Raw genomic sequence first — 24,431 nt, 5'->3', positions numbered from 1 at the left:
ATTTGAGATAAAGTAGAGCACAACCAGCCTATTTGGGAGCAAAATAAGCAGCAGGTGACAAGTTGTTCCAGTTGTTCAGCTTCAACATCTGCAAGCTGAGTGCCCACCTAGTCTGTGGGAACATTTCCTGCTCTTACCCTGACATCAACCTCCCTTGCTCCCTGCTTTAGCTCATCTGGGGGTTGCGTCCTTCATCGGATACCGGCTCTGCAGAGGAGGAAACAGGCTGCTGCAGCAGCACCGTTAAGGTCAGGGATACGGATACGAGGACTAGCTCTGCAAAGTCCCCACGTCCCAGATGACACGAGTGGGTCCTTTTCAGCTCGCAGGGAGCAGGAGCCCTCCGAGCCGGCAGTTCGGCGCGGACCCCGAGCCGCCCTCCCCGCCGGGCACGGCGCAGCTCCGGGCGGGCGGCTGTGCAGGGAGGCAGGCGCACGATCCGGGCTGCACGTCGGGGCTGGCCCCGGCGCGCTTTGGGGGGAGAGCCAGACCTGAGAGGGGCTGGCCTCTGGCAGATGATTGACACCAAACTGGGTGAGGTTTCGTGTTAAAAGGGAAAAAAAAAAAAAGAAAAAGGAAAGGCAAGAAAAAGGGCGAGAGCAGGGGAGGGGGTGACTGTGGGAAGGGGGGAGAAGGAACTACTGTAAGAGTAAGAAAGTCCTGCCCAGCTGTTTGCGAAGTTTAAGATTTCCTGTTTCCCCTGCAGCGCCGAAGTGAAGTTTCAGTGAGTCACCCGCGGTCCCGAGCAGCGGAGCGGAGCGGAGCGGCGCAGCCCCGCTCCTGCAGCCCCGCCACCGCCACCGCCGCCACAGCCACCGCGGCCTCCCCGCCGCCGCCGCGCCCCGCCCGGCCCCGCTGGGCTCTTCTCGGCCCCGCTGGGCTCCGCTGGGCTCCGCTGGGCTCCGCGATGCCCGCCCGGCCGCACGGCAGCCCGCGGCCGCTGCCGCTGCTGCGCCTCGCCCTCTGCGCGCTCATGGGCAGCGCGCTGCTCCGCGGTAAGTGCCGCCGCCGCTTGACAGCTGCCGGCCCGCAGGGCAGCGCCCGGGGAGGCGGGGGACGCGGCCGCTGAGAAAGTTCGGAGGCTGGAAACGCTTCGGGAGAGGGCGAGCGTGGTTGATGGCTCTGCGGGGAAGAAAGGGCTTGGGGGATGTCGGGGTTCCGCGGCCAAATCCGAGGTCCGAGCGCGGAGGGAATAGCGGGGAGAACGCAGCGGATTTGGCAGGAAATCTGCCGGGGCCGGAGGAGCCCGGAGAGGGCAGCGGGGCTGCCTGCTGGCCGGGGAAGGAGGGAAGGGCTGCCGGGCCGGGGAGCAGGCACGGGCCGGGCCGGGGAGCGCGGCCCCTCCGCCCTCAGGAGCCGCGGCCCCTCCGCCCTCAGGAGCCGCTGCACGGCCCGGCCGCGGCCTGAGGGTGCTCCCGGAGCAGGGCCTGTGCCCGCCGCGCTCCGCTGTGCCCGGGCTGCCTGCCGGCCGAGCGCGGTCTGTGGGCTTGGAGAGCGGGGTTTAGCCGTGACTGCCCGCAGCTGGGCTGAAAGGCGCTCATCCTCTAGCGCTGACTGAGCGTGTTGTTTGACTCTCTTCAAAAGTGACACAAGACGTCCTTAGATCGGTTTTTTGGGGTCTGTGGCTTGCAGTATTCTTCATATCATAATTTATAATATATTATGAGATAAAGTTCCACTGCAAAAACAAAGACTTCTGCCTGAGGAGCTTTCTGGCTCTGCCCTACCAGTAGTCACCCACATCTGTGAATTAACATCTGTAATGTCCAGGATAGGCCCTAAATCATGTTGCAGTACAAGTGGTGGACCTAAAAAGAGAACAGATTGCAGCAAACTGCATCTGAAATATTTGTGAAGAATTAAGTAGATTTCTAAGATGTCTTGTGATACCACATCTGGTTTTAGTCTTCAGGTAAGGTGTGCAGTCACTTGGACTTCTACAAACTTTGCTCTGGGCCCTCTGATTCTCCTCTTTGGTCCATTCATGGTCAGTAGAGATCCCAAATTTAGGCTGAAACATAATTACATAAAGAAGATAACTCTTGAATAGCTACTGCCTTTAGCTATATGCAGTTTTGAATAACTTCATGCTTCATTAACAGCCCTGTCAAAGTCAATAGGTCTTGCATACCTGCAAAGTTACTCATGAAAGCTTGGTGCAAAAGAAAAGAATAATATAAGAATAAGACACTAAGGTGTCCCACAACTCAAAATTGTATTAAATTTGCAGTGTGCGAATTCTTGTCAATTTTTTATATTTTTTAAATATTTTTTCATTAATATAAACCATATTCCACTAGTGAGGGCTTTTATTTTGACCCCAACCCCAAACTTTTGCAGATTCCCATTGCAAAAAGCTTTAAATGAAGAAGCTCAGCTTTTGTTGATCTCATTTTATTTCTTATTTGACTTCTTTTTTCCCCACTCAGTCAGTTACAGACACTCTCAACCTATGGGCATGGCTCAAGCATTTGTTCTTTCTTGTCACAGGTCCAGTGAGGAAAAACAACATAAGCTGGTTACAATTCCAGCATTTTTCATCTCATCTTCATCTACACCCTACAATAACCAAAACTGATTAGACCTGTTGTCAGATAATCTATCCCATAGCTCGAAAAGCTGTTTTGATAATCACTGTAGGATTCCATTGTGCCATAGAATTCTATTATGACAAGAAGAGTTGATCAAAAAGCAACAGTTCTGTGGAGCAGAAAGTGTGAGGTTTGGATGTTGGTAGTTATTTGGCACAAGAAGGAAGATTAGAGCTGCCAAATGCTTGGGGAAAAACAAAAGAGAATTAAAAAAAAAAATTTAAAAAAGGCCACTTATTTTGTAATAATTCAGCAGTATAGTGAGGCTGAAAAAAGAAGATATATCAGTCTCAGAAGAGCTCAGTTCCCAGGTATACCAACTAATTAACTAGATGGCTAGCTAACAAAGCAGCAGCTAAAGTTTCATTTTAACATTCTTCACAGCAAAATATTAGACAAGAATGACACATTCCCATAAAGATTTTAATGAAACCCACAAATTCATTAACAGGTTCAATAGAAATTATCTCCTTTGAAAAAGATACTCTCATGTCCTTTACTACACACAAGTAATTGACCTTTTTTGCATGGAGTGAAGGGGCAAGTTGCAATTTTTTGGAATGATTTTGAATGATTTCCTGAACATTTAATCAATTAACATCAGTGCAAACCAGCAGTTGCCCACGTAAGAAATTGGTGTTAGTGCTCAAATGAATATGAATTTGTAGTTTATCTTTGGGTTATCATAACTAGAAGTTTGTTCCTTGGAATCATCTGTGGAGTAATTGTTCATATGAACATCAGGAACTTAATTTCGCCATTGAGCCAAACTCTATTTGCATTATTGTCTGGTTTTTTTGAAAGCCATATCAGAGTTAGTTAATTTTATAGTAGGAAAATCAAATTTAGAGCTTCAGATATTTGCAAAAGGGAAGTAGGAGAGCAAACATTTTATAACGGGATGGAACATATTTGTAACAGAATTGAGTCTAAAATGCATTCCTGCCTGCCATTAAAACTGGCATTCTTCCAGGTATTTCAGGAGGGAAGTAGGGATACATCAGAGATGATATTGCATTTTCTTCTATTTATGGGGTATCCTTGAATTGTGAGGCTTTAATGCCTCAGACTTTGAAAAACACTTTTGTTTACATGCTATTTTTAGTTCCTTTAACATGCTTCTCTAATACTCAGGTGGTGAATTCCATATTGGAATGGTTTCTATTAAAAAATTATGAGCCAGCTCTTAAGCTGCTGCAAATGAATATAGTTCCATTAGCATTAGTAGAGTTACACAGAGTTATAGCAGGTTTCCTGAAACAGTTTCAAAAGTAATTTCAAAAATGGGCTATGGAGTAATTCACAGTTTTTCATTTTCATAGTAGTTTTTCACTCATATTTTAAAAAAAACTATTATATGACCTATATTTAGTCAAACATTGTTTCAAAATGAAATACTGCTTTCTGGGATGAATTGTTACAGTTTCAAAGATGCAGCATCCTGTAATGGTGCCAGATAAAAGTTGTCATTGTGACAAGGTTAACTCTGCGCATAGGAGGAAATATGGTGTCAGGCTCTTACCAGAAGGAAAATTCCTCGTGGTTTGGTTTGCAGGGGTTTTTGCAAGTTTGTTTTTTTCAAAGACTTTTAGAAAGCATTTGCTCTTTTGAGGTGAGGAAAAAAAAAAAAGAACATAGTATCACTGTAGCACCAGTTGTTGGAGTTTCCGATGCTTGTATTTCCTCTGCAAGATATTTGAAAGTGATATTTTGTTGTTTTTTGCATTTGTGGTGTAGGAACTCTTTTCTCAATAATGTACATATGTGCTATATGCACTTTGCTAGCATTCACTGCCACTTCTCTGAGCTCAGAGAGCTGTGCCTTACTTTCTGTACTGCCAAAATGAGCCAAACCAACTGGTTGTGCCCAGTGTGTTACTCCTGGATTTGCATCAGCTAGGTATGAAGCATGCTCACTAGTGCAGTGACAGATGCTATGGAAAGTGGTCCATGCAATCTCCACACTGGCTGGCATGGCTACAGACCAGCATTGGTGGCACAGTGAAAGGCAGGGCTTCCAGCCACCTCTGTGGTTCTGGGATCATCAGCAGGAGGGATGTGTGCTGCTAAAGTCTTGATTTGCCCATGGTTCCCATAGCCCTTCTGGCACCTGACGAATGGAGGAATGAAAGGATGCCCTGAGGAAGGTGGGAGGCAACAGCATCATTTCCTTTGCCACAGAGGAGCCTTTTGACTCAGGGGAAATACCCAAATAGGCAAGGTGGTTTGTATTGCCAGAGCTTTGCAAACTCGGTAAAATTGACTGAGATACCAACCAGTCTCTAAAGATATTGGAGAGTACAAGGGGTTCCCAGCATAAAGGCTTGGAGAGCCAGTCCTGATACAAAAGAAAAAGTTGGCTGAATCCTAGTCTAAGAGGGTTAGTGCTGAGATTTGGGTTGCTTAATAGGTCTTTAGCCTTAAATTTTGTTAGTGTTAGAGGGGTTTTTGTTTCTTTTTTTTTTTTTTTTTTTTTTTTTTTTTTGTCCTACAGGATAATGGGAAGTGTTTTTTAAACCCATATAAAATGGTTTCAAGAACAAAATAAAAGGTGATGCAAAAATACTTGTGCTCTGGAAGGTTAAATAGACTAAAATAAATCAGAAAGAATATGTCTTGGGCTTGATAGCCAAAGTCCTTTTGAAGTTTAACTTTACTGGCAGGTGTTGTATTAAGAATCAGAGGAGAAGCTTCTTACTACAGGGGATGGATTGCTTTTACAGCAAGGAGTGGGCACACACATTGGGACAGGGCAAATGCCACTGCAAGCAATGGGCTGACACTAAACATTTGCAGAATTGGGTTCTCAGTGGCCCCTATAAGTCTTCAACAGTTCTTTTTCATATTATGTCTGCTCTCTGGTATAGCAACAGAGCAGCAGCACTGGCATTTGTTGAGTACAACATTTTATATCCTACTGCCTGAAAGAACAGTTTTAGTTTTGTACAGTTTTACAGTTTAGGGTAAGATATGTAAAGAGAGCAAATTGCTTCAAATGCCATCCACTGATGGAATCTCATCCAGAGGAGTAGATAGAACTGACAGATCTCACCAGAAACTGCCTAATTCTGTTTTTCCTAAAAGATGACAGCATGCTCCATTTGTATGTCCGTTGGCTTCCAGGGATTTAAGCAGAATTTAAATTGAAGCAGGTATTAAGAACTCTGCCCAGAAGTTCACATGGACAAATGTCAGCTTGTTGGCATTGCTGTAAAGCTTTAGCAACTATTCTAGATTTTAAGAAACAATAACATTAGCAGTGTGAGGGGAAACACTAGTTGCTGATTTGTCCATGTTTGTGCATATTTTTTTGAATATGCCATTTCCTTGCTCTTTCTCTTGCTGAGAATGCCATTGTAGTTGTTACAGCTGGAACTACCTGTCCTTTTTTTTATATGGGTTTTAAAGCCTTTTCACCTCTGGGAAGATCATCTCAGGAAGAAGTTGTTTTCCTTTGCTCAAACAACTGGTATTGAGCAAGAACTTCCTGCTGGCATTCATCCCTGAGTTAATCTGGTTAGAATTAGAGCTAGTTGAGAGTTTTTGACACTGTTTTTCATGGGAAAATGCTGATTTGTCAAAACTGAAACAATTTGTGGAAATGTACCAGTTTCCATTAAACTTTCATCAGGAAGCATTTCCTTTTTTTTTTTTTTTTTCTTTTTTTTTACTTCCATAGTCCACAGTGGAATGATTTGAAACTGGAGCTCCCCCTATCCATTCTCCCCAGGGTTTTGGAGGGCTGTCACTCTCTCACTAAGCATACATGTATAAACATCCCCATACCTGCCACCTCAAATGATTTTGGTTTCACTCTGTTGTGAATATGAAAATGTATGAAATGTTGAAGCTCTTTGTGGGGCTGGAAAAACATTTTCCTGACAGTGTTTTTAAGGTTGATTTGTAGCCATGTGTTCATTGGCTCCTTGTTGGGTGGGGATTGTTTCACATCATAATGACAAGCTGTATTCAGAAATTACTGTCAGGCAAAGAAACCACAATTTTGATTATTAACAGTCCTGTTAGTCTGATTCCAGGATTCCAGTTCTCTGCTCACCCAGAATAGTATTTTGGCAAACCTTTGACTGAAATTAATAGATTTCAGGAACAGATAGAGGAGTCTGCTTTCTCACACTTAAAGTATCCTTCAGCTGACAACCCAGCAGTTACATCCCTAAAGTGACACCTGGGATTAACACTGTGCCTTTCCAATGGCAGTCTGAAACTAGAGGTATTAGAAAGCTGTCTTCTGTTTCCTATCTTCTGTTTGTACCCAAGCACTTCAGCCCACACCCTCAAATGAGCTGTTTCCCTGTTCTGTAAGTAGATACCTGAGGTTTTAAGGTAAAGAGGAAAGATTTATCAAGCAGCCAAAGCTGCACGCTCAGCCAGTGATTTGCAAGTCACACCACATTCTTTATAGTGTGTTTATAGTTACCAGTAACACAAATTTTGAAAGATCAGTTCTGTGCTCTGTGCAGCTGATCAGTTCCTCCAAAACATTGCATTGGTATTCCCGTGGGCTTCATTTAATGCAGCATTAAAGCTCAGTTTAAAAAAACTGGTCTATGCAGGGGGCGTTAGAAAATGCGTATTTGTTCCCAAGGTCATGGTGGCTCTGTCAGGGCTTAGAGACTTTCTTCTGTTAGAAAAGCAAGTGAATTTGAACAGTACACCCAGAGAGCAGCGGGAAGGTCTCACAGCTCTATTCCTCAGAGCAACGTTTTCCAAGTAAAGACCCGAGCGTGGTTCTTACGTGCCTGGGGCACTTTAACAGGTCTCTGTAAAAACTAGCATTGTGCAAGTGGAGCGCGTGCAGCCAGACTGTCAGCTGGCATAAATCAGCTTCCTCTCTTGAAGGAGAGGAACCTGCCCTGATTTATACCAGCTGGCAGGATCTGGCCACAGAATAAATAATAGGCAACTGTATGTTATGAGGCTGTAATTCCCTCGAGGGGGCTTTTGTGGTATCAGTCTTACAGGAGCCAGAGCGATCTGGTTCTCTTTCTTGGAGCTAGAGAGTAATTTGACTGCAGCTTTTTTTGAAGTCCTCAGAACATTAAGAATGGGAGATTTCAGGCAGTCACGGGAAAGAGAATACTTCCAAACTTCTTGTAAGGTATCTTTAAGGATTTTTGCCCAGGAAGAGTCGTGGTAGAGGAATTTGGGAGGATGCAGGTGAATTGATGTGGGATAAGTAGTCCCAAAAAAAGATAAATATCTAAGAAGGATGATTTTTCATCAAGACAAGGCCTTTCCTTTGAAAACACTTACATGCATTTCCTAAGATATATGAAAACTGAAGCTCCCTCATCACTGATAAGCTTCTAGTGGTGGTGTAGTTAATAAGGAAGAAAAGTAGAGAATGGGAAATGAGGACTAAAAGACAAATGCCTCCTCAGAGTGTGGATGTGGTTTTAAATTTTGTTTAACATTTTACCCAGGAGGATCATAAATGAGCTGGTACTCAATTCATTGACTTAGAAAAAAAAGGGAGTTCAATTAGATTTATCAAGTGTTGACCTGTAATTCTTCTGGATCTAAACATTTTAGATGTGAAGTGCAGGTGAGCTATCTCCCTCCAGTTTTTAATCCTGCTGTGGTTTCTGCAGCCCAGGATGGGATTAAGTTCATCATGCCTGTACATCATCTGTTGGCATGGTTTGATGGTGCCTGGGGCTTTTGGATGGTAATGTGGCAATTTTGTAGATTTCATCTCACTAACTAATATAAGCTTGTCTTTAATGTTGCTGTACAAGGGGCCGAACTTTGAAGCAGACCACAGATGATTAGTAATGGGTTATCTCTTTTGGTTAATTTCTGGGAAGAAACCAGGAGCAGCTATCCAGGATTCTTGTGTATCTCGAGATACTGATCTGATCCCTGAGCCTAATTAGCAGCTTAGATACTGCTGAAAACTTGTTATATAAAGTTGCAGTACATCAGTGGTTTGCATAGCCCAGCTTCAGGAACAATTTAAGAAAGGTCTTAGTGTTTAAAGGAAGATTAGAATTCATACCATTTGGGCTGCCCTCCTGATTTTAGCATTACCAGGCTGTCCTGACCAACTTCCATATGCTTTGGGAGCTCTGTGGCTGGAGCAAATGTGAAGTCATAGTTACATCAGGAGTCAGCACACCTTCAAGTACTGCAGCCAGCAGTGTACGTGAATAACTTCTGGCCACTGAAGTGTGTGCTTGGGAAAAAAGGATAGATGTAACTATGTCTTTTTTCTTTCCCAGCTTCTTTCTTCCACCTGTCTAGTCTTTTAAAATATTCCTTCTTTTTGCAGTTAGTATCCACTGTGCAAATTCAGGCTCCACTTGGGATGCTTTGCTCTCAGCTCTGGAGTGATCTTAAGCTTCCTTTAATGTGGCTGGGTAGTGATTTCAGAGTGTTCCATTCTTCTTGAGAAACTTACAGAAAAGGTTCAGGAAGTAAGGAGTAAACCTTTGTGTGTTTCACTAATGGGAAGCCTTTGATGAGATTTTGAAAAATTTTGAACACGTTTGTCAATCTGCAGTCAGGAGCCAATGAAGAGCTGTCATTTGCAGGTGGTGGTTGATGTTTTATTCCCTTTGACCGGTTCTGCCCACCAGCATGCAGCAATTACCCTTCTCATTTGTCTCTGGCATACAGGGAGATCTGTGATTCTGCAGTGACCGTGCTGTGGCAGTAGGCCAGCTGCCCTGCAGTGTACCTTCTACCTCGCCACAGCTCCTATTACCAATTTTCACGGTTGCCTTGCCTCCTTTTCCTACAGTGGTTAGAGCTTTTGCCCTGAAAGTGGGAGACCCATGGTCATGTCACTCCTCAGCATGAGAGTATCTAAACTCCATCAATGAAGGGCTCTAGGATGAAGGATCCTTGTTGGCTGAGGCAGGGGAAGGCTTTAGAGGCAGCACTTTGCAGAAAAAGGGTTGACATGTGTGTGGGTGGTCCCCCAAAGCATGTCACGGGAGAAGAAAGCCTGTTCCCTGATGGATTCATTCATTATTCCAGCCCCTGCAGGGTGACTGATATTCTCTCCAGGGAGTTCACAGCACAATAAAGAGACACTTTACATACAGAATCTTTTTTCCTTTCTAAACTGAAAACAACCGTTTCTCATCCTCATGAAAAGATCAGAGGGGACCATGTAATAGTCATGACTTCGTAAGCTTCTTTATTTAAGCCTTCACAAAGTAACTAGGTCAGCAATACATGCTTCTGGGCTATTGAATTTCCCTTCTTCCCCTAAGTCTATTCTTCCATTTCCTCACCCAGCTTTACCACAAGGGAATGCCTTAAGTCAAAAATCTGGGAAGCTGATCCTTTTATTCATTTGTAGTGCTCTCATCTAGTGAGTACAGTGCCAGGCCATGAGGCTTTCAGCTCTGAAAGCCGTAACCCAAGTTTGCATGTAAACAGGAATACCACACTGTCTGGTTGTAACTAAAGCCATATCTGCTCTCTTTTTGCTCTGGATAATAGATACAGGAAGACATTCAGCAGGAAGGGATTGGTAAACTATTCTGAAAAAGAAAATACAACCAAAACGTGTTTCCTTTTTTTTTTTTTTAATTTTTTTTTATTATTTTCTTTCTCCATCAGCTTCTTGCTCACACACTCCTTACTTCTCACATTTCATACTTTTGCCTTAAGGTTTCTAGCTGGCTGAGGGTTTTTCTGTTCTCACTTTTCCCTGAGGCCACACCTGTATGATGAATATTTATTGTGGCAGGAGCATCCTAGAGATTTTTATACATATATGTCCCCTGATTTTAATGTTTATGAAGGCAAATAAAAATGTGATTCCAGCTAAATTACCGATATTCAGGAACTCGGGTTCAGAATTAAGAACCAGATATATCCTGTTATTTTAAATATATGGACTTGACCCTAAAAAGGTTTCAAAGTATCTGTATTAGACATGAAAGTTCCTCATATACAGATTGGAAGGGATTAGAGGTTCCTTATTTTGTATGAGAGAAGGAGACAAGATTTGTTGGTGACTTATAACTAAAAAAATTTTTGCATCTTGGCCTATGGTTAAAGCAGTGAACTAGGAAATGAGAAGCCTCTTAGTCTTTGGAGACTCAAACACAGATTTCCAGCTTCCCATGATTTCATCCATTGTATTTTTGATGCCACCATTAAACTTCAGTACAGTCATTTATAATAATATTTCCACAGTTTCAACTTGTGTTGCTTAACATGTGGCAAAAAAAATAATGCAATCGTGTGTTAATTACAGTTTCTATAGACAATTCTAGAACTTGTGGGAAATCAACACAGATTGTTTCAACACTTGTCTATTGTGATTGGGAAACTGAGGTTCAAAGGGAGTCATAACCCCTGTTCATTCTCTACAGAAATTCTGGATTAAAGCCTTCAGAGCATCCAGAAATTCTCAACAGTCTCAAACACCATGTCAAGTTCAATAATGTATTAGCACTTTTTTTCTCCCCTGTTTTTCTCAATTTAAGAGGCTCCTGTGTGCCAGGAGCTTGGTGAGGCACATGCAGGCATTGGTAACTTGCTTCTATTTGACAAATGAAGGCCTAACTTCTCCCTCAGTTGTCCATATACATATTACTCATGGTTCAGCCAATTTGCACATTCCCATACTAGGCTTTTCTCTTCTGGCAGCTTATAGTGTGATTATCAGGCATGTACCTACTGGTGGTTTGAAGGCAGAAGTTCACTGGCCTTCTCCTGGGTGAAGGTGGGTAGCAAATGCTAGAAGCAAACCACTAATTATTTGAAGTATCTTACCCTTGAAAGCTAATGACAAGGCACATTTACCACTATCATAACCACATACCTAGAAATAGAAAGCACTGACACCTGCTTTTCCAAGCTGTTGCTTAGCATGAGTACTTAGACTACTCATACAATCATCACTTTTCCCTTTAAAAGGTGGATTTTGATTTAAGTTTCCACTGTGCTTTTGAAAATGAGATATATGGTCTTACCAGGGCATCAGTTTCTACTCTGTTGTCCTTAGCCTGCAGTGGGCAAGGAAGGAGGAGCTACTGTTTGTTTAGGGAACCATGCTATCTTTTTTTTATTTTCAGGTGAGAGTTTAATGTTAACAATTTCTTGCTTTTTCAACATGATGGACTGTTGTGGTTTTGGGCATAGGAAGAGCTAAAGAATTAGGAATAGTACCTACAGCTGCTGTTCTCTGGCTGGATATGAGATACAGTTGGTCAGATTGGTCAGATACGCAGACACTTTTCCATGCCTTGTTAAGATACCATACATAACATAAACACCACTTAACTGAGATAATTTGCCTTAAGGCACAGTTAAGGTAGTGCAGCCTAGCTAAATCTGCTCTTCCAGAATGCTTAACTGTAGGTAGCAGGGCTCACATGGAAGTTTGCCACAGTTAGTTGCTGGAAAATAAGGTTTTAAGCTGTGCTAACGTGATATTTTAGACTCTGTGGGGGAGGATACTATGAAAGGTGAAAAAGCATCCATTCTGACAAATGGAAGCTCTAGGTGAGTGAAACCACTCCAGACACAAGGTGTGCATTTTTAGCAAACAGGATACTTTCATTATTAGAGTACAGCCAAGGGATGTGATGGACTTTTCAGTCCATCTGTGAATCTCTAAGACAGGGTTTGGCTTGTTAAACACATACCCAGGCAAGTCAGGGCTTTGCAAAACTAGCTGAGTGGAATGGCTTCACTTTCAGAAGGGAACACCATCCATAGAGTCACAGAGCTCTTTGAATCTGTTATGCAGCAGGTTTCCAGCACCAGGCTGGTATCACTCACATCCCTCTCAGAATTAAGACTAGCATCTCCAGAAGTAACAAAACAGTTAAACTGCTCTGCTAACTAAGGCTGTACAAGAATATTTCAAACATGCATGAGTTATAAAATTTTACATCTAAGGAATTTTAAAAATGTCTCTATTGCTATAGAACACTTTACTCTGGCATAGTCTAAGCTATTACTGTGTTGGGAAAGCTTGGAATTGTTTTGCCTTATGAGAACACTTTTAAAAACAAACTGTGTTCTACATGAGTGCAGTATTTGTGAGAAATGCCAAAGTGACAGCTTTAGAGAATGAGCTGCCCATGTCACCGAGCACTTTCACCAGAAACCATAACAAAGCATGTAACTGGCTCTTGGTGTTTAAAGGGATGCTGAGTGGTTCAGCTGCTGTGACCATGTTGTGCACAGACTCCTCAATGACAGTTGTTGAAACAGTATTTTCAGTACATAATTATTAATCCATTTGGCATTTGATTGAAAAGATCAAGGCATTTCATGGAAGTCCTTAGACATCCTGCAGACTTACTGATTTCTGCAGTTGAGTAAGTGCCCTCCAGATGAAGGATGATGATGACCAATATCCAGAAGCATTTGACGACTCTAAAATATTAAACATCAATGAGTATAATTTGGCATAGCAACACTCAGGAATCACAGCATCTGCTGAAGATCTTATCCTGTTAAATTTAACTCATATATATGGCAATAAACATCTTCTGTCCTGCAGTAGCAGGAGCGTTATGTAGCAGCAGAGGAACATAGAGCCGTGCCAGAAATGAACAGCACCTTTTAAAAATTTATAAAGTGTCATCATATTTTGCTTTTCACAGTTCTCAGTTGTTAGGAAAAAAATGGTTGAAGTAATTGGATGAAGTTTGAGGTATTCAGATGAAAATTGAGAGGCAGTGGTAGGTTCTGAACTGGTGCTTGGTACACTTGCTCTTGTGATTCTCTCTTATCTCTTCCCAGCTTTCTCTTGAATAGAAGAAATTGTTTTGTATTTAAATTAGTATTAATTATTAAATTGTAATTTAAATTAGTAGTTTCGTTGCAATGTTTCTTTTAAACAAGCTTGCAAGTGTATATGCTGTCTTGGGGTCCTGGTGAAAGATTATGGTCTTAAGAATGGCTGAAGAGATAGCTGGAAGACTGAAATAGTGGATTTAGAGTAACAGCTATTATGTAAAACAGCTGGAAGGGGAAAACCATGGAAATCCAACTTGATGTGTACATTTCAAATTTTCAATTATATTCTGCCATCATCAATTAAGTGTAAGAGCCTGCAGTCCCTCACACAGGCAGGTTGACTAAACATTTTATATTGGCAAATCCCTTCCTGCTGAGCAGCACCTTATGTGAGAATGTCCTCCCCTTAGACTATAATGCAATTCCTGCTGGGGGCTGGGTGCTACAAGCAGTGTTTGTTGTACATAATGAGAAATGTTCTATTCCTACATGCAGGTCTTTAAGTGTCCATGGTTAATTCTTTTTAATGTGAGTGGATCATGCACTCACATAGATGCAAGTGTCCCTAAAATATTCAGTTTTATGATATGGTGAAATAATTCTCTTTGGATGGGATTGAGAAATAATGGCAAATATAAGGACCTTTCAGTGAAGTTTCAAGAAAGGTAGTTAAGGGTGAAACACCTATTTTTTTCAGAATGGGCAGGTTTCACTTGTGGCTTTTATTTTATTTTAAGCCCAGTAAAATTTCGACCTCCAGTAGAAAATAAGCTGATCATTCGTACCCTTATTTCAGCAGGGTGGTATTGCCAGCTAGGGATTCACAGTCTCAAAGGTAACTGGAGGGAGTAATTTGCAAATGCATGAAAAGGAACAGCTAATACCCGGGGGATATGTTAGCAAATTTACTGTTGGCAGACAAAGGAGATGCTGCTTTGTTGAAAGAGATACTTCTTTACCAAGAAATCTGATAACTCACTAACAGTATGCCACAGCAGTAGGATCTTTGCAACAGGAGTCTGAAAAAGAGTTTTCCCAAGGTTGAATGTCATTAAAAGTGTGTAGTTTTATGCGTATGCCCTTTTCTCAATACTCAGTATATAATTCCCATTAATAGTTGTGGCAGTTAGATGCATCTATCAAGATACCATATCCCCAGGGTATTGAATTCCATTATTCTGCTTCTTTGCATGTAACTTGACAGAGACAAATATAACCATCCAAGCTACAGAATTTGAGAAGGATATGTATTTTTCTTCAAATCTATTCAAAGCGATTCTACTCCTAGGGGATTACATTTGTGTCTAACTTTCCTCTGATTTACTATTTTAGCTGAGCTGATGGATTATGAAAGAGAGTAATTTCTTTTTAATACTGTTTTCCTGAATCTGTCATTCAAATCTTGCTGTGTGGGGGCAGAATGGCTCATAAACACCATTTTCCTGGAGGAAAATGGCTTCTCACAGTAAAAAGGAGCTCTGAGCAGAGCTTCCGCATAAACATATTTGCCCATCAGTAGCTGACAGAGGAGCCTCTGTGTGTGTGTTAAGGATGTGGACTTGTTAAATGAGTCTTCTTATTTGGAAACAGTTTTTCAAATAGACTAGGAAGGATTATATTCAGGTCTAGAGAAAGAAAATGCAGAGGATTCTGTCTTATCATAGCATCCTCTAGTCATGGAATGTGCCTTGACTTAAATTCCAGATCTCTCAAATATTCCTTGAGTTCAGAGGTCTTCAAAAACCTAAATAAAATCAGGTCTTTCATGCTGCTTACATTATTAACTTGTCTTTTTATGTTAAGCTTGAATCAAAATTCCCAAGTCTAAAATTGTTACTACAATTTTTGCATGCATAACTTCCTTGTTTTTGTTTTTGTTTCCTTGTTTGTTTGTTAATGGCTGGGAGGAACAGATAGGGGCAGTGAATGTACTTTAAAAAACCCCACTAATATCCTCCTTTTATCTGGAAAAACAAATATTTATAAATCCCTCTGATTTATGTAGCTGTGTAACGATAGCGAGTTGGAAAGAACAGTTGTCTGGTTAATCCATTTAAATACTTATTTTGATTGGGCAGCTGTGAGTCTTTATGTGCACACAGCTTCTCCCCACACTTACTGGAGTGTTACAAAATACCATGGAAATTCTGGTTTGGTTCAGCAGCAACCAGTGTACACACAAGCAGTTTTCTGTTGCACAGATAGAGATCTTGCCATGCAGACCTCATCCTTGATTAAGATGGCCTCAGGAACTAAAGTTTGCTCCAATCCTGGCTGTATAGGTTGCTAAAATCATGCCTAAGGAATGTGGGTTCTGGCTGGAGGCACAAAGCACCCCCTAGCTCACAGCTGGAACTCGCTTCTGCAGCAAACACAAGGGGTGAGCTTGTGAAGGGCCAGTGCAGACTCACTACAGAGCTGTGCATGGAAAAAGAGCAAGAGGCTTCTGCCCAAATATCTCTGCCTAGGTGAAGTTAAAGCACTGAATGGCAGGCCTGCAATTTATGTGCTCCAAAACATGCCATTGGGCATAAAATCTTTTTATGTCTTATGTTATTTCTGCCCCTCGTGCTTCATAATTCTGAAGTATTCTTACTTGTAAATGTGATGCTTAAACTGATATTTGAACAGATGCAGCCCATTCCAATTACAGTGTTATATTTTAGAATTGCTTTTGATTTCCTTTATTTTTTTTAAATCCCAAATCCATTATTTGGGTTTGGCTTTGTTTGACTAAGGTTTTTTTCTTTGGTCCACAGGACCTTGATTCCAGTTTAGAGAAAGGAATTATAGTCAGAATCAGGATCTTTAAAATCAGAGATACAAGCTGCAGTTCAGCAGAAGTTTCAGAACAAAAGGTAAAACTTTTGTCTGGGTTTTCAGAGTGTTTTCCCAGACTAGTGGCAGTTTCAGGTAAATATTCATCACACTTTACCAGTGAAACAAAGCAGAATTGGGGTGACTGGTTGAATTTTATTTTTTTGTGTTTGCGTTACAGAACTGCAGCAAAATCAAATGTTTCATGTCAGACAGATATATATGGTTCACATACTCTCTGTACCTTTCATATTCTTCCTCTTGAAAAAAATTGTATTCTAAAAAAAGACTTCTAGCATCCTGTGGAGAGGAAGCATCTGATAGGTCTCTGTACTGCTGAAGAAACAGTCACAGAGAGTAGTACCTGTCCTCTCAGATGTCTCACATGAGTGTTAACTTGAGACACCAAAGGCCCTTTTTCTGTACTTCAAAATCAAAATAACCTCCAATCTACTTTTACAGTGGATTTAATCAAGTATGAGGCCTGAGGTGTTTCTGCAGATATGTCTGGAAAGAAACATCGATCCTTGGAGTGCTCCCCAAAGCATCATAACCCGTGCTGATGAGTCCTAAGCAAATCCCATCTGCCCTGGCAGTGAGGATGCCTGGCAGAAAGGACTAACTGCAGAGCCCTGTTTCCTCTCCTGGAAGGGCTGTGACACCTCCTGTCTCAGGGCAAGTAACATTTGAAAGCAGACTGTGGGCTGGAGACAGCAGCAGACAGCAGGTCCCCATGTCCCTGCCATGCTGGGCAGCCTGACCTTTCCCCAGCAGTAGCTCCAGCCACAGACCCACAGAGACTTTTCTCTGCCCTCAGCAGCCCTACTGCAGCTGAAATGTGCAGTTTTGCCTTACCCCAGCTGTGGGTTGCTGCTCCTCAAACCACATTCTTCATTGTGTTTGTGTTGTCAGATAGATGTCCAGACTGGAGAACTCTTCTGGGTCAGGCTGCCCTTTGGAGGGGAGGGAGGTGTGGTAAGGTGTGGTCTGATTCCTCCGGGAGGGAGGAGAAAGTGCAACGAGGGATGTGGACTAATAATGAGCAGGGGAGCATGAGTGATGTTGTTTGCAAAATTCTTTGTGCAGATATTCCCCTATGGCCTCACTAGAGAGAAAGGGAAGAAAGGGAAAAAGCGAGGATCTGTTGTGTTCACAATGCTTTAGAAACAGATTTGTCATTTTTCTGAAAATGGTCTGATGATTTCTCCATGAGTCAGACAATTGTTGTTCTCAAAATACATCATTTCTTTGCGTAAGAAAGAAACATTAAAATAAGATGTCAGAAGAGATGTGTATGTAAGGGCACCTTTGCACTGGGATCCCCAAAGGAGGGATCTGATGAGGTCTCTGTAAAGCTACATGTGGCCAGAAGGAAAATGGGTATGGCTTTCAAAAGGGAAGATGGGTATGGCTTTCTGACTTCCAAACCTGTCAGGAAAGTGTGTGTCAGCAGTTTTTATGGCACACTAGCAAAGCAAATAAAAATGAGAATTAAAAGTGTAAAATGGCAAATGCAGGAGTGATGCTTTTTCTGATTCACCAGGCAACCTGGCTGTATCAAAGGGAACCTGTGGGAGTCAGACACAACTTTGACTTTCCTGTTTTGTGTGATTTGTCGCAGTGTTTATGTCTGTGCTTCATTTCCACTACTCTAAAAAGCAAGCAAAAGTCTTCCCCCAAAGTAACATATTCTCATAACCTTTCCTGGAGGTAAGTCTCTGAGACCAGAGAGGGTTTGGAAGTGTCTGCCAGTCTCCTGAGTGAATAAAGAGTATTAATAAATATCTGCTCACCTGTATTAACTCCTGGCAAGCCACAGCAACTTCTAGTTATTATTTCATTTCCTCTTTGTTTTACTTATCTTAGTATATATATCTTTTGAATGCAATAGAGGGTATACATTTGGCAAGAGTTTAGCTATAGCAAGGGTTAACTAGGGAGAGTTAACTGTAGTTTCAGCAGAAAGATTTGGCTTTTTGCCACTTGAGTTTCTGAGTATGCTGCCAGTGTAGAGAACAGTCTTCAAATAATTTCCATTTTGCATTTGGAAGAGATTATTTTCTGCTGTCTATCCAGCCTTCCTTATTACTGCTGAAAATGCTGCAGGTAGATAATCAGGTAACAAACAAAAGTTTTTTTCACATACAGAATTCAGACCTCTTGAACTTATAGCTGATTTTAAAGTAATTGAATAAACCACAACAACTTTATTTGTGGTAAGTCTTATTTTGAGTCTGACTTGACTTGTTCCTAATACAACCTGTACTGAGGTAACTTAACAGGATCCAGCTTAAACAGGATTTGATGATCCACATGAAAACTTTTAAAACTCCACCCCTTTAATTAAATACAATAAACTCATCTGATGGTGTGTGTGTGCCAGGCCAGCACTTAGTTTCTTGCAGCCTTTCAGAAAGTTAAGCAGGATGAAGTCTTATACTAAACAAGAGTGAAGTCCTGTAGGAATGTAATTTGTGAGTGTTTGGCCAAGCGAGAATGTTACTATTTCAGGTTTCTCTGTGTCTTTGGTGGTGCAGTGGTCTGTAGGAGTTGAGGGCAGGGCTCCCCCTGCACACCCTGCTCTGCTGTCACAGTGAAGAACCAGCACAATAATTGTCATTTTAAGGGAAAAATGGGAACTGTACCCATGTGCCCACCGACTCTGTCCATCACAAGTACCACAACTACAGTTCCCCATGGAAAGGGTGGCAGAGTTTGGCAACGTATTACAGCAGGAAGATCCTAACACTTTTGAAAGTTGCCTCTTTGCCTGCACCGTGGATCCTAATGTGTTCTGTTGCCCAGAAGTTAAACAGAAGATGCAATCCCTCAACCTGAGACAGGCTACAAAACTTCTCTGCTTTCCTCCCAACTGTAGCCTGTCCAGTGAGGATGCACCTACAAAGGCAGACAAGATTGCCTTTGCATTAAGCAGATATCCCAAGACAGGCCGTTAGGACTGCTTGTAAGTAAGAAAGTGATGCCTCCCAATAAGCAGCCCTGTTACCTTAAGAAAATCATCACTTTCTTTTATGATCTCAAGGGCTTTTCAGTTTGCACGTGACACTGAGAACATTCAGTAGCCTTGCAGATAAGCTGAAGTGCCAGGGTGTGTCTGTGGAATGCTTCATGGCTAATAGGAATAGCTTAGTCATAACATTTTTAGCAAATAAGTTATGTTCCACCTGTACTGGGTGGGCTTCTGAATTTCCCTGTTGGAAGCTGGGAGTTTAATAAATAAGCCCTTGAAAACAGGGTAGATGGCTCTTTAAGATGGATGTTCCTCATTACTTTTGTTGTAAGACACATAAGGGGAAAAAATATAAACTAAGCTTTTGGAGGGAATATGGGCCTCCATCAGGACAAATGATTCACCTTCCCCATTGCTATTATGAGGAATTAAGAGTTCTCTCATATTTTGAAACAGGCAGGTGGTAGTGTGATTACTCAGGGAACAGGAGAGAAGCAGGTTACTATAAACAGGCTTTCTTAGCTGTCTGAAGGAAGAGATGCAGTGGGTTCAGAAACCATTCAAGCTATGAATAAGGTACAATTGCACGAGTTTGTACTGGCAAGGTTCTGTAGCAGAGAGCAGAGGCATATTTGTGTACTTCTGAGTCAGAATTGTTCCTAATTATATATGTTCTAAATGTTAGGGGGTCTTCACAGAGACTCATCTGTCATGAAAAACTATCACAGAAATAACTGTATTATGCTTGAATGGCTGCTGTCTATTTTCAGACCATATAAGTTGGAAAAATAATATTTGTACAAAGCTGAAGTGTTTATACTATTTCAGCTCTGTTTCAAGTGAAGTGATGGCAGCTTTCACTGAGCAGGGGAGAACAAAAAAGGAGGTTTAGATGTGGGATATGCTTCTTAGTGCACAGGTCAGAGTTAGTTATGCAAATGTCAGTTCTGAACCGTGAATCATTATTCCAACAAAGCAGGAAAGCTGTTTTTGCTAATCTTGAGAAGCAGATGAGCATTGCTGTGTTCAATGTCCATTGTATATGTGAAGTCCCAGGAGGGCTTAACCACCAAAGACAACTTCAAGTAAATTCCAAATTCAATGCATTATGCAGAAAAAAACCTGGACCCTGTAGTCACAACTGAATAAATTGAGCTTGGTGTTATATCGCATATGGTTCTCCAGTGCTGTGTGCTGTTTACCAGCTTTGTTAGGGAGGCTGTGGGTTAAAGTCATGAGAAGATGAAATGTCCATGAAAAGTCCATTTAAGCCTATGGGAAGCCATCATTTAGATTTTTTTTACCCTCTCTGCTTGGAGACAATATTCTTTTGTTCCACCTACCATGGAGTGCGTAATAGTGGCCAGAAAATGTGCTGCAAGTTAACAATCCACAGTTGAAAATCCATCTCATTACTTGAGGCATCACAATAATGTTTTCAGAATGCTTTCACCCTCCTATTGTAAGTGCTGAGCTGGAGTCTCCACTCACCTGCTCTGCTGTCAGTCAGGAGTCACGACAGTGAGATCTGTTCTTAGGCACGTTTAATAGCGTAGCCCATGATTAAAACTGCTAATGATCCCTCATTTTGGAAATAGTGGATAAAAATAGTGGTATATTAATGCTTTAAATGCAAAAATTATTTTCATCTTCAGGATCTCCAGCTTAGTGTGCTGTTCCCTCTCTTATTTTCTCTGGTTGTCTCCCTTCCCCCAGCTCCTGCCAGATTAGATTCTGTGCCTGTGTCAATGCCTGCAGCAATCCCTAAAGCAAAGTTTTGCCACTTCCACTTGCTGTTAAAAGCCAGGCACTTCTACTGCAGAGGCGAGTTAAATGAAGTTTTCCAACTCCTGCTCCTTTTGTCTTTTCCCTCTGCATGGACCTTACCCTATGCCTTGCCTGCTGGTAGGTGAGAAATGGTGGTGTCCCAAATCCAGTGCAGTTCATCGGTGGCTTTCTGGCTTTCCTTTCTTCTCCTTTGACCTTCCTTCAGCTGTGGGTGGCCAAACTACTCCTGGCTAGGTCAGACTCTCAACATGGCTTACCTAGTCTGCACTCTTCTTTCCTACCAGACTTCTCAGTCACGGCTGAAGAGCAAGTCACACAGGACTCAAAAAAGCCTGTGGACCACACCAAGTCATTTTTGGTGTGATAGGTGTGAATTGCACTTTTTCATATGATGGGCAAAAGCTTTTACATGGCAGGGGGAAGGCATGACATGCATTTCCTCCAAGTAGTTCACAAAGTACTGTGTTCAAACAGGAAGCTATTTTGGCTTTTGTCCATTGCTGAGCCCCTGAAGTTTGCAAAAGTGCAATCAGTACACTTAAAGGCACAACTTTAAGTACTGACTAAGGCAGCTGTTGTGCTCTGTGGTAGTCAGTGATCTGTGACTATGTATGATAAAGATCGAGGCTGAGAGATTCTGCAAACCAGTCCAGAGGAATGTGGTTCCTGGAGTCCTGCCACAGGGATAGTTAAACATTCATGGAACCTGTTTTCCTCTGACATATTTTAGTCACACGTAAAAGATAGCGCATATTTAGCTTTACAGAGGCTGTCCCAGCACTCCTGATAATCATTGTTGTTAATCTTAATAGAAACAGTCACAAAATCACAAAAGTCCTGTACACATGGCAATCCTGCTGGGGTAACTCATAATTGAGATAAAGGACTGTACCAAAAGTAGTGTCCAAGATAGTGTGAGCACTGTGAGCTCAATACTCACATGGTGAAAATAGGAGTGTGTACCAGAGTGACTCTCTTTCAGCTCAGATGACATTGAGCTTAGAAATGGCAGCTGCAACTGAAAAACTGAAAATACATATTTCATAGGGTTACCCCAAAGGTGCTATGGTGGGAGTTACCAGGTGATATGCTGTTCTTGGCTAAAGTTTCAAAAAATGTCTCAAAAATCACTCTTAAGAGTATAGCCAGCAATGGCAAGGGAGAACCCAGAAGTTGTTTTTTTGGTTGCTTGGCATTTGGGTTTTTTTTCAGTTGTGTTTTTTCCCTTCCTTTATTTCCATGATCTGTCTGGCTAGTCTTGTGATTTTGTAACTCATGATTTTTTTTTTTAATCTTTAGGATTGATTAAGTTTCCATCTTCACTTCCTTATATTACCACACTGGGCATAATTAGTATAATTAAGAATAGCCATCAAGATATACATCCAGGTCTTGAAAGCAAAGCTCAGATCACATATTTTCCTTGGCTCTCTCACTTCTGCCAGTAATTCATCAATATGTGTAAGGCAAATTTAATGAAGGTGGCAGTGCCTCCATAACTGTCAAAGTTCCACTGGGGCTGTAAATCATGTCCTGGGGATAGTAGTCAAAGCAGAAGTCACACTGTGTTTACTACAGTTCCTTTCTGTTGGATGAGAAGGCAATACAGTTTGGATGCTCTTCATAGCTGCTGCTGTGCTTTCCAAACATGGATAGATGATGTCATGGAGCTGTGCTCTTTGGGAGAACAAGGACAATCAGCTTCAAGGCTCTCTGATAAAGGCATTGAAGGCATTGTCCTCCTGGCACATTTCCATGATGTCGTGGAGAGAAATCCTAAAATCTCTCCCGTCAGGTGGAATTATCTCACAGCAGCTGAGTAGCTGAGTTCCCATCCCAAGATCTCCCTCAGCAGTTTTTTTTCTGGGGGGAGGGGTGGGATCTGCCTGCTGTTTTATAAGTATGCATGTGCCAGAGACTGCAGAGAATAGAAGTGCTGTGACAGGATTTTACAAGATAGTAAGAGAAATTGGCTGTTGTTTCTGAAGTGCATCCTAAGACATAAAAAGTTTTTCAGCATAGATATTTCCAGAAAGACAGCATGTTGGTTTGGGCTTTATTTAATGTTGTTAATCTTGTGAGAATTCTGTAAAGATATTAAAAATAAGAGAAAAGTAAACTACAACATTAGACCTCAATAGAAGTTACATGTCTACAGGCAACACATGCAAAGCAAACCACTTCAAGCCAAGTCATTAGACTTTGGGTGAGGTATCCTGCTTATGATGTCCCAAGAAATCATAAATAAAGATGTGAACCATAGAAGAGAAATCATGTTCTGCAAGCCTGGCTCCACCAGAATCCATGTGACTGCTAATTCTAATTGAGTGCTCTAGTGTCTTTTCCACTATGTCCAGCCCATAGGTTGTTCCATGCATTTCAGCCACAGTGGCTGATCTCTGCTGACCTGGTTGGCTGAAAGTTTCATAGCAAAGAAACCACAGTCTTTTATATGGAACCCTCTTTATGGACAACAAAGCAAGGAAAGCTAGAATTAGGCTTCCTGTAAAAGTCAAAATAAGAAAACTAACATTAGACAGTGGATGGCAAATTCAAATTTTAGGAGACAAGTACACATTTTAGGATGGCTTTATTCACGGGTGCAAATCTGTGATTTCTCCAGTGATTTTTTTATTATATCCACTTTTTTTTTTTTCCCCATGCAAAATCAAAGGTTCCTTCTGTTCACAGCGTTCAAGTGACTTTGGTTGTCTTAACAGGAGAAAATCTTGAGGATTTGGCTCGTGTGGCATGAAGTGTGCAGCAGGATAGTCAAATATTTTTAGAGATGAACATTTAAGTGATTAGAAGAAGAGGAGCAATCTGCTGGTCCTGAACCAGTCCTTGCTTATGAGTCCCTCAGGGAATAAGTGAATATACTTTCCTAGGAAGGAATCCCACTAATTAGTCAGTCTCCAGGCAGGATTTTGTTGATTTAAGATAGGTATGAGTTCATGTGACTTGGAAGAAGACCCATCTTCTCAGGATTTCTAAGTCCTCAGAGTAGCAGGGTGTGATCAAGGAGTGATGTCAGAGTTCCTATCTAACTCCAGATTTCCTCTCAGGCCATCTGCAGGGTGTGGTTCCAGCATCAGATAGAAAAAGTCAAACTTGGCTTTAGTTTGGAGCTAGATGGGTTATCACAGTAGACAAGGCCAAGGAGTAACAACAAACAACACAACAACACCTGCTAGAACATTATGGCAGTCTTAGGGAAAGTAAAAGTCTCACTTTAAACCAAATGTTAAAGCATGGAATAAAATTTGTCCACCTGTGCAGTTTAGACAGTTCTTTGAACTGCCAGAGGCATGAATAAAAAGTCACTGATCTGTCAGCCTCTGTTGAAAGAATTTCAGGGAGAAAATACAAATGTAGTCAGTTCTGGAAGTCCCTAAACCCCATTAGCTTTTGACAGTAATTAAACCTGATCAGAAATTACCTGGGCCTAACTGCCCAACCTTTTGCTACTGTTGCTAGTGATTAAACTAATGCCTACCTTAGAAACTTAAAGTTTGTGACCTTACAGG

The 24,431-nt window shown here is 41.7% G+C and overlaps 1 protein-coding gene across 2 annotated transcripts in view; it reads left to right on the top strand.

The window, feature by feature from the left end:
• The first annotated feature begins 449 nt into the window (after window positions 1–449).
• The window catches only part of TGFBR2 (transforming growth factor beta receptor 2), a 59,670-nt gene continuing 35,688 nt past the window's right edge, over window positions 450–24,431 (top strand). Inside the window, exons 1-2 of one of the 2 annotated variants that reach the window (XM_056484354.1) lie at window positions 450–534; window positions 707–995. In XM_056484354.1, the coding sequence (XP_056340329.1) occupies window positions 908–995 (88 nt within the window). In that variant the 5' untranslated portion in view covers window positions 450–534; window positions 707–907. Of the gene's footprint in view, window positions 535–613; window positions 996–24,431 lie in introns of those variants that run through there. The other variant, XM_056484353.1, reaches the window with a different exon arrangement.

This window comes from Oenanthe melanoleuca, chromosome 2 (assembly GCF_029582105.1).
Source record: "Oenanthe melanoleuca isolate GR-GAL-2019-014 chromosome 2, OMel1.0, whole genome shotgun sequence".
Taxonomy (NCBI): Eukaryota; Metazoa; Chordata; class Aves; order Passeriformes; family Muscicapidae; genus Oenanthe; species Oenanthe melanoleuca.
The sequence above is the reverse complement of the archived record's forward strand: the minus strand, read 5'-3'. Positions and strand labels throughout refer to the sequence as shown.